This window comes from Aythya fuligula, chromosome 1 (assembly GCF_009819795.1).
Source record: "Aythya fuligula isolate bAytFul2 chromosome 1, bAytFul2.pri, whole genome shotgun sequence".
Taxonomy (NCBI): Eukaryota; Metazoa; Chordata; class Aves; order Anseriformes; family Anatidae; genus Aythya; species Aythya fuligula.
In genome coordinates, this window is record NC_045559.1 from 58,664,222 (window position 1) to 58,675,031 (window position 10,810).

At 41.5% G+C, this 10,810-nt stretch overlaps 1 protein-coding gene across 1 annotated transcript in view; it reads left to right on the top strand.

Annotated features, from left to right (window-relative positions):
• Positions 1–9,503, top strand: part of PAH (phenylalanine hydroxylase) — a 36,574-nt gene extending 27,071 nt beyond the window's left edge. The window contains exons 8-13 of the mRNA XM_032202985.1: positions 999–1,068; positions 3,916–3,972; positions 4,993–5,088; positions 5,445–5,578; positions 8,605–8,720; positions 9,460–9,503. Of these exons, the coding sequence (XP_032058876.1) occupies positions 999–1,068; positions 3,916–3,972; positions 4,993–5,088; positions 5,445–5,578; positions 8,605–8,720; positions 9,460–9,503 (517 nt within the window). The remainder of the gene's footprint in view (positions 1–998; positions 1,069–3,915; positions 3,973–4,992; positions 5,089–5,444; positions 5,579–8,604; positions 8,721–9,459) is intronic.
• Positions 9,504–10,810: the final 1,307 nt, after the last annotated feature.

Sequence of the window (10,810 nt, forward strand, 5' to 3'; positions counted from 1 at the left end):
CCTCCATTTTTCCACTCCTTTTTCTTCCGATTTTTCTGTTTGTGTCTCTTCAACCTATTCCCATCCTGTACAAAGCCACACTGAAATCTGCCTTGCTCTCCTCTCCTCACGAAACGCCCAGGCAAATAGGGACTGACTGCAGAGTGGAAAGCCTTACCACAGCCCCTGCTGTTATGCAGTGCCTGCAAGTCTTGCACTGTCTCCAGAAAGGTCCAGTGAATGACATCTTTCACAGTGTGGCTTACATCTTTCCCTCTGAGTCCCTCGCCTCTCAAATCCCCAGTTTAATTCTTATTGACTGGGCTGTTCTCCTGGGCATACATCTCCTTGAAAGTCTGCTCTTCAAGAATATCTGCTCTTCAAATCTGCCCTATAGAAGTCTTCCACAGACCTTGCCTTCCTGGGAGCGTCTCATCCATCTTGCCTTTCTGTCTCACTAAACTGCTTCAGGGTCTTTGAAAACTCTAGCAGTCCCTAGGTGAGCTCTTCCCCAAACACACCTGTTCAGCTGCCAACTTCAACTTGTAGTGAAAAGAGTCCTACCCCAGGAAAAGTGAGTTCCCATCTCTTAGTGTGAGGCTCTGGACCTGAACAGGGGCTGGGGTTGAGCTCCTGAGGTGTATGTTGACACTATGGTGAGTTGTCTTAGTTGCCTGAACTGCATTTAGAGCTATTTTCTGCCCTTGAGATTGAAAAGCACATTTCCTTTGGTGGGATGATATCTTCCTGAACAGTTGAAAGGACAGTTTTCTTCCAAAAGGAAAACAAATAATACACCATCCTTCCTCTGAGGCATCTGTGAGGATAAAACCTCTAAAAAGCCTTGAGAGTGCAAACCTTGACCTCACAAGAGTCAAGTTAGAGCAAAAATGTTTGCCCATGAGTTCTGAGCATTATTTGCTGATAGGAGTGCATGTCCTGCACTCCTGACTATACGTGGACTCTAGGGCTGGGCTTTGCCTAAATTAAAGTTATTCAGATGTCATGTTTTCCTGCAGTGATATTTGCCATGAGCTGCTAGGACATGTGCCTCTTTTTGCTGACCCCAGTTTTGCTCAGTTTTCTCAGGTAAGTTATTCAGCAGTTATGCCATTTTTATAACTGAACACACCAGAGCTGAGGCAATTCAGAGGATGAAATAAGAGCTACAAGGGATGGGATGGTGTGGAGGGAATTCACCTTTAAGCTTATTGTTTAAGAATGACTGAGGTCAACTGAGTCTCCTTTTCTAAATAGCAGATGGTATTAGCTATTTTCCTTTCTGTTTTGTCATCTGAGATTGTCATGGATAGGTATTCCAGAGAGTGGTGATGAATGGAGTTAAATCCAGCTGATGACCAGTCACCATTGGTGTTCCCCAGGGGGTGGTTTTGGGGCCCATCCTCTTTAATATCTTTACTGTTGATTTGTATGAGGGAATTGAGTGCACCCTCAATAAATCTGCAGACAACACCAAGCTGTAGGGAAGTGAGGAAGTGTTGATCTGCTGGAGGGTAGGAAGGACCTGCAGAGGAACCTAAACTAGATGGGTTGATGGGCAGAGGTCAATGGGATGAGGTTCAACATGGCTGAGTGCCAGGTCCTGCTGTTTGGCCACAACAACCTATGCAGCACTACAGACTTGGGCCAGAGTGGCTGGAAATCTGTGCAAAGGAAAAGGATCTGGGGATGTTGGTCAATGCTCACCTGAACATGAGCCAGCAGTGTGCCCAGGTGGCCAAGAAGGCCAATGGCATCCTGGCTTGTATCAGGAATAGTGCAGCCAGTAGGAAGGCTAGGGCCAGGGAAGTGGTAGCCAGGGAAGTGATATTCCCCCTGTACTCTGCTCTGGTGAGGCCTCACCCTGAGTACTGTGTTCAGCTTTGGGCCCCTCAGTACAAGAAGGACACTGAGGCCCTGGAGCACATCCAGAGAAGGGCTATGAAGTTGGTGAAGGGTCTGGAACACAAGTCCTGTGAGGAGTGGCTGAGGGAACCGGGGTTGTTTAGTCTGGAGAAGAGGAGGCTCAGGGCAGACCTTATTGCTCTCTACAACTACCTGAAAGGAAGGTGTGGGGGGCTGAGGGTTGGCCTGTTCTCACGGGTAACTAGAGATAGGACTACAGGGAATGGCCTCAAGTTGCACCAGGGGAGGTTTAGGTTGGAAATTAGGAGACATTTCTTCTCAGAAGAGCAGTCAGGCATTGGAACGGGTTAACCAAAGAAGTGGTGGTGTCACTGTCCCTGGGGGTGTTCAAGGAAAGGTTGGACTTGGTGCTTAGGGACATGATTTAGTGGGTGATATTGGTTGTAGGAGGATGGTTGGACCAGATGATCTTGGAAGTCTTTTCCAACCTTAATGTTTCTATTCCATTCAAATGCTGTATGTTTGCAGTTGGTAGCTTCCTAAGAGTAGTAAAGAAACAAACCGGAACATAGGGGAGAGCATTGCTGCATTTATGACAACAGCTGATGTCATGAAGGCTGTGAATCAGGATTTATTTACTGCTTGAAATCTAGACACAAGTCACATGTGTGAACTTATGTACCTATACGCCAAACGTTTGTCTTGTGTGGGTTGTTTTTTACAGGCAAATCCTTTGTAAAGAATTCATCTAAAACCTTCTCTGTAGATGTTGATCCTTCTGGGGAAAGTTAAATGGCTCGTGATTCAAATGAGTTATTGCACCATCTTGTAGCCCAAACGTTAGGGAAGGTGAAGAATTTTTATTTATTTATTTACTTATTTTTCTGTTGAAGTCACAGAGAAGTCTATCACAGAGGATGTCAAGTGAGGAACTGTCCCATTTGCAAATGTGTGAGACGGCTGGAGAAGAGCTTTCTCTTTGCTAGTGTTAATGTCTCTGGAAAAGAAGCCAAACCTCAGGGAAGGAGTAAATTTAGGCTGCATCTTACCAGAAAAACAAGAAAAAACAGACAGACAGACAGACAGGAAGGAAGGAAGGAAGGAAGGAAGGAAGGAAGGAAGGAAGAAAAGAAGGAAGAGAAAGACAAAGAGAGACAGAAATAAAGACAGAAAGAAGGATTGAGGATAGAAGGATGGGAGGTCAAGAAGGACAGAAAGATGGAAGTACGGAAGAAGGGAAAGAAAGGGACATAGCCTTTATGTAACAACCTGCTCACAAAACAGAAATTAACCTGCTGTAGCTATTAGCACTCAGTATTGACTGCGGGCTCTGCATTTCCCCAGGACCAGGGATTCCTTCAAAATAGGCCCTACTGCACTTTGGCTTATTGGGATTTGACATATTTGACAATAGCTGCACTAATGCTTTTGGTTTGGGAAAGGGTACTGGGGGTGGGGGCTCTGATTTTACATTGTGCAGTCCTCACGGGAGCAAACTGAGAAAGGTACCTGGTTATATACAGTCTCATGTAGCTTCTGAATCCAGCTATAGCATGCCTCCTGGGAAAGTTTCTATTACCTCCCAAGGTATGAATGAGCTCTTTCAAATCATGCCCTGTCATTCAGGAAAAAAACACAAATAAACAAACATGTCTTTCAAGACTGCAAGAAACCTCCTGCAATCCAGACCCATCAAAGCAAAAATAAATATTTAAGCAGTATGGATGTGATTGATTTATCTTCTTTTGACTGTATCATTCTCTTGGGTGTGCATTGTGGGCTTGTTCAAAAGTCTGTCAAAGCAAAAGGAGAATTTTATTTGACTTCAATGGCTTTTGTACCAAGCACAAAGAACTATGCCTTGTAAATGACATTTAGGCAGGACCCTTTTGTTCATTTCTGGAGAGAGTTCTGGTTTAAAATTGATGTTGCACGATAGGAATATGTCCTGTAAACATTTGTGTGTGGTAATAAGTGATGGTAACATTTAAAATGTGAGAAATTACATAAGACAAGACAGGAAGAATGTTTGCAATAAATGGCTTGAAGAATAATGGTTTATTGTTACAGGAAATTGGACTGGCATCTCTGGGAGCTCCAGATGATTTCATCGAGAAACTTGCTACGGTAATTTAATAAATGAGGGCCCAGTTTTCCAAAGCACCCTGTGTTGTTTAATTCTGCTGCCACTGAAGTCACTGATAGAACTCCCATAGAGTTGAATGGGAACAGAGTGAAGTCCATAATTGGAAAACCCCACCCTGAAACAGTTACATTAAAGAAAAATAATTTTGGCACCACTTATTCAAAGTGACAGTTGTGATTAAACACAGAGGGCCAGACAAGACTTCCTCCAGCACAAACATATTAGGCAAGAGGAGATTACATGTTACTACATGCCCCCAGTGAATTTTGGGAGACAGCCTCCTTAGCTGTTCTACCTGCTAGTGTTCCTTTTCTTCTGCCCTGCTGGGCAGATAAGTTAATGCTTTACCTGAATCCTACTCTGCGACTCCAAATGAAAATCAGGAGAGAGAGAGATGAGATTAGTGATCTAACAATCTAGATGAGATTAGTGATCTCATTAGCCTATGAGATTAGTGTCCCCAGTGCCAGCTCACCTGGCAGAGTACTGCAGCATCTTTGCTGTTTCTGATAGATGAGGTAGTTTTTCTGAGGCAGGGCACATATCCTTGTATCCAAACACATAGTAGCAGACCAAAAAGTCAAGGTAGGCCACACAATGATGTCTTCTATTGCACTAACAGCTCATTCCCTCTGTGCTGCTGCAGCTAGATGCCTCTGTGTAAAACAGGAAACAAATTTATATAATCAAAGGTTCAAACTTAACTGAGTTGGCCAGACCAAATGAAATTTTATTGCTATAGTTTCATTATCTCTGCTCTGCTGACAAATGTAAGCACAGTAAAACACAATTGCATTTGTCAGGAAGCTCAATTTGCACCGTGGCCCTTCCAGAAGAAGAATTTCAGTCTGTGAGGATGTTTATTGTATTAATGCAGTTGATACTTGACACACTGCAATATTTGAAACAGAAAAGCAAATTCTAAATGCATTCAAATCAATGATGCGTCCCTGCCCATTTTGATCAAGGAATCATATGCTTCTCTCTAAATTTCTTTCTAGGTTTATTGGTTTACAGTGGAGTTTGGACTATGTAAGGAAGGCGATTCACTAAAGGCATATGGTGCAGGGCTGCTGTCTTCATTTGGGGAGCTACAGGTGTGTTCTATAAAACATTTTGAAGATGAGACATTGTTCATACCTGAGTTTTTATAATTGCTCAATTTTCTCTTCCAGATATGTTCAAACCCTTATTTTCCTTCACACTTTGGGCTCACAAGTAGCATATAATGTCATAGTTCACTGAAGTGCTCTACCTAATAGATGTGTCAGTGTATTTATAGACAAAGGGCTCATAGCTGCTTCTTTCCTAGTAAGTCACTGTGTCATTGGTATTCCACAGCAGCAAGTCTTCCCTCTGAGAAACTGGGTGGTATGCAGTAGCTCTATCTTTCTTTCACAGCAAATTAAAGCACTTTTAAACTGAAACAAACTTCTTACCCTTTTGCTCATAGTACTGTTTATCAAGTAAACCTGAGATTCAGCCTCTTGTCCTGGAGAAGACTGCTGTGCAGAAGTACCCTGTTACTGAGTTCCAGCCTGTCTACTTTGTTGCTGAAAGTTTTAAAGATGCAAAAGAAAAGCTAAGGTAATCCAGTCATTCCATATATGATGCAATTTCTCGACCTCTGCAAACACAATGGAACCCATTGTCATAACAGGTATTGAGTTGACAGGTATTGTTTTGAGAGGCTTTATAATAAATTCTTCAGTGCTCAAAGAGACTTAGCAGTTGTTACACTAAAAATTTTGTTATGGGGAATGAAAGGAACATGCCTTTTATATGAAGCCAAGAATTTCTGCTTATCCTAATTGAGTTTCATCAGTATAACCAAAATACGTATAAAAATACGTCCAATAAAATAAGTCCAATTGCACTGATAGTAACACATAGGTTCAAAGCTAATTAACAGATAAAAAGTCTCTTTAACATTGCTATAGTTAAAATTTTTTATAAAAAATAATCTCCCAGTATATTCTCCTTTTCTACTGAATTTATGCCCATCCTTACACTTTCTTTTGTGTCCTAAAGTCAATGGTTTCAGTCTGGTGGTGGTGGGTGGAGTTGTCAAGTAATCAGCATTTTTTGAGGTCTTCAGGGCAGAGCTGTGATACTAATGAAAATAGTTTCTGTCTCTCTTTTCTGAGGAGGAGGAAGGTGTTGATGTTCTTGATGCTTTGTTTCTTCCTCCTGAGTCCAAGGTGTGTTCAGGGCCATTTTTATGTTCTCTAATATTCTTTATATCTTTTTCTACATTGTTCTGAAAATATGTTTTACTTCTGACTTTACAAATGTATGATAAATATTATTGTAGGTCTTTATTTTTTTTTCCTCAGCTCTTAAGTTACTATGAGTAACTGACCAGTGGGGAGTTGGAGAGTTGCTAATAGCCTGATAGCCCAGGGACCACAGCATCATCCTATGCTCATGCCTTTAAGGCCTGTTATCAGCCCATGACAGTAGTTCTTTATGTTTCATTATTACTTTAGGGCCAGACTTAGTTCACTCTATACAGCACAACTACGTGGTATTCCTGCCTATACAGAAATTATTAACAGTGGGCATTATAGCACACAATTATTCAGAATTGAGCTAAACTAAAACAAATTAGGTAATAGCTACATGGTCATTAGACAATTGCTATTACAGCTAAAAAAAAAAAGTCCAAGCCAGCCTAATAACCTTCAACCCAAGACCTCTGTTGTTAGCTTAATACAGAGCCTCCAGCTTGTTACCAGCAGTGTGTTTACGAGCCTACAGGGCTACACAGTAAATGTTTCAGTCATCTGTGACTCAAACACAAATTCAGTTCCAGTTCAACAAGACTTTGAAGTAATGGCCCAGGTTCAGTTCTGGTTCTTGAAACAGGACTGGCTCAGACTGCATCTGTGGTTCAGCTTGGGTTCCACCTCACAGCAATATTTCTATTTTTGTTTAAAAACAACAACATTCTTTCTGGATGTTAGCCAAGCCACTGGGGGTTTGCCTTGTTCACACTCAACAAATCTTTCACATGAGATGCCATAGAGGGACTTTTTTCAGACCTGCCATCTCTTCTTTCTTTCTCTCTCTCTCACAGATGAACACATACCAAGACCCAAGACATTTTGCTGTCCTAGGCTCCTCAGCTTCTGGGTCTTCCTAGCTACCTCCTCTGCTTTTTCCTCAGTCATCATAATCTTACAGCCCCTACTCCTACCATTTGCTCTGGGCCAATACTTGAGAAAGATAGCTTTCTCTTCTGGTTTATGCTATTAATATCCTGCATACATTTTCTATCTTCTCTGTGTACTTCTTCTCACTGAAATGAACTGATAAGAACTGATAAGCAAGCTCCTTTAAAAAAACGTAAGATGTTGCATTGCTCTATAAAAAGGATCTTGGGTCTTCTTTATTTGTTTCAAAGATCAAATTGGAGAACTGGTTAAACTGAAAGAGGTGAACAGGTTGGTTCAATGCCTGTGTTGGCGGGTTATGCCTGGGTGCACATTTGTGTGTGTGTGTAACAGAAAATCTCCCTGAAAAATTCTTCCGAGGCTGACCTGGAAATTTCATATTGAGATATTCATCTCCTAATAAGAAATTCATTTCCTAATAAGAATCTTACTTTCAGCTGAGATTTAGGAAGACTGTCTTCTAAAGTGGATCTGTCCCCTTAGAAAAACACTTTCATCATAGCCAACCTAATTTTTTTTTTTTTACCGTCACACCTTGTGGCCTGCTCACACTGAAATCTGTTTGAGACAAGAGTTTTAGCTGATAATAATTAGGACTAAACTGAAGGAGCAAAGTGGAGGTGGCATCCAGCATATTCCACTGTTCTGGGCCTATGGGATTTAACATGATGAGTCACAGCCTGTATAGTGGGGTTCCATAATCAATTCCTGCGTGCTTTCCTTCCTCTTTCAGCAATAACTTCAGTAATCTGAAGCAGATATATAAGCCAGTATCCTGCTGGGGTCTGCAAGGAGTCTGGAACAATAGCTCTGACCATCTCTTCCCACTCAGAGTCTTCCTTTCTACAGTTCTGTGGTTATGCAAATTAGTATTTTCCCAAGATACTGAATTCTTACTGCTTTTGCAGTGGAATTAACTATTTTGCAGCTGAGAATAAGGAGTGGCAAGACTGCAACTTCACTCTACTGACTATCTCCTATATTTGCAATGACCTGTGTGCCTCTACTAACAATGCCAGAAATTAAGTCTGCTTGCTCCATGATATGCCAGAATGGCATAGATACTTGTACTTGCTTTCCCAGAAATTGAAAACATGGATCAGGATTTCTATCTTTTGCATTCCTGAAAGGAAAAAGAAGTTTTAAAGTTTGGCAAATCTTAGTAGCTATGTAGTTGGACTATATCAGGAACAGTGTTGACATGCCAATAGCATAATTAGGCCTGCTTGGGAAAAACAAAGGTGGTAAGGATAAATGAACATTCAAGCATGTTACAGAATGCTGTAGGTCTCAGCTCACTCAGCAGGAATTTCAGTTATTTCCTTTCACAGATTTTCTTATTACCCTCACCAGCAAATGCATATACCAACCAAAAAAAGAGAGTTACTGAAAATAGGAGCTTTTCAGGTTTGCATGTGTTTTTGTATTTTCCCTCAGGAAATTTGCTCAGACGATCCCTCGTCCTTTCTCTGTTCGGTACAATCCCTATACCCAGAGAATTGAAGTCCTGGACAATGCAAAGCAGCTGAAGAATTTAGCTGACACCATCAACAGTAAGGAACTATACATTTGTTAGCTTGAATTCCTCAGAGCTTGAATCAGAAATAGTAACCACAAAGCAGATTTTGTCTGGTCGCCTTTTGTGCTTTGAGCTTGACCAAATTCAGTCATCAAACATCTCCTTTATGGTGCAAAAATTCCTTCCTAATTCTAGCTAAACTTCCAAACAGCACTTCCACTTGACTATAGTTTGTTACATTAGATGTAGAGCTTAGGGATATGGTTTAGTGGGGACTGTTAGTGTTAGGTCAGAGGTTGGACTCGATGATCTTGAGGTCTCTTCCAACCTAGAAATTCTGTGATTCTGTGATTCTGTGATCTGAAATATCTAGTTTTACTGGAGGTGCTAGGAAAGGCCAGAGGGCCTGGTGATGGATTCTGACCTGAGGCTCTAGTTGTTTTCAGCAAGGAAGTAAAGGGAAAGCTTGGCTTAGTCATATTTTCTTTTGTCATTCTAGCTTTTTCCCTGATGTGGAATATTTTTAATATTGACTGGCCTGCTAAGAGCATTCCTATTCCTGCAAGCCAACCTTGTGTGGCTGATGAAGGTGAAGGACTGACTTTAAAATCTGTACTTCATTATGACCCTCATAAATGTGTCCAATCCAGCACTTATTTGCTCAACTATTTTTTTTTTTTTTTCCAGGGAATGAATATAAATGTTAAATATATACAGGGGTTTTAGAAATGGGATAACTGTAGGATTAATTACTGTGATTATTTCCTTTGCAGGTGAGATGGGCATCCTTTGCAATGCTCTTCAGAAGATAAAATGAAGATTATCTATAACTCATGCTAATCATCAGCTACAGTATAGAAGCTGCCATATACAAATACCAGTCTTCACTTAGCCTCAGTCTATTTTCCTGTGTACTGCTTGAATGCTTGTCATATATCTTAATTATCACAGATTATCAGACAAAGAATCAGAGAATGGTTTGGGTTGGAATGGGCCTTAAAGACCACCCCCTGCCATGGGCAGGGACATCTCCCACTAGACCAGGTTGCTCAAACCCTCATCCAACCTGTCCTTGAGCACTTCCAGGGATGGAGCATCCACAGCTTCTCTGGGCAACCTGTTCCAGTGCCTCACCATGCTCATAGTTAAGAAGTTCTTCTTTATATCTAATCGAAACCTACCCTCTTTTAGTTTAAAGCCATTACCTCCTGTTCTTTCACTACACTCCCTGACAAAGAGTCCCTCCCCAGCTTTCCTGCAGGCCCCCTTTAGGCACTGGAAGGCTGCTGTGAGGTCTCCCCAGAGCCTTCTCTTCTCCAGGCCGAACAACCCCAACTGCTTCATCCTGTCTTCAAAGGAGAAAGAGACATTTGCAGGTGACCCTTGCCTCTTTTGGCCTTCAGACGCTAATCCATTTTTTTTTCTGACTAAAGCATAAACATCAACTTAGTTCTAGGAATCTAGGGAAACTCTCCGTATCTCTTGTGCCAAAGGTTGGCAGAAGGAGGAGATGTCCACCATGCAGAACTACAATCTGCTGCAGACATGGGGTTGCATTACCACACCTGGCACAGTGACTGGATGGTAATATCTAACACTGACTAATCCACCCTTTTTCTCTCACATTCATCTTTCCCTCAGTCCCTTATATTTGTGCATATTCTCCATGAAATCCTAAACTCTACATGTTTCAGGGAATATACACATGCTGTTTGGCCCTGTAGAGTATGACCTTCCCTTGGTGAAACTGTACTGCTTTTACACATGAGCACCTCTATTGTGATTTTTTTTTTCTAGAAGTGTGATGTTGCCATTGATAAACAGCATAGATGCTAGTAGAAAAAACAGCAAATATACTGCAGCTTCATTAACAAAGATGTATTGCCACACACAAATATACTGTATTTGCACAATGATTAGTCCCCAAAAGGTCTGTGTAGGTCAAGAATACTTTATGCTGTGTTCTGTCATTGCATTGCCATTTGCAGAATGGAGTCCCTAAGCAAGGCACTGAGACTGCTTATCCAGAGCATGGGGTCCATGCCTCAGTACAGTACCCACAAAAAGGCCTTTTCAGAGAACAGTTACCTAAAGACACATCTGTGTGGCTTCTTGCTGTTGGAT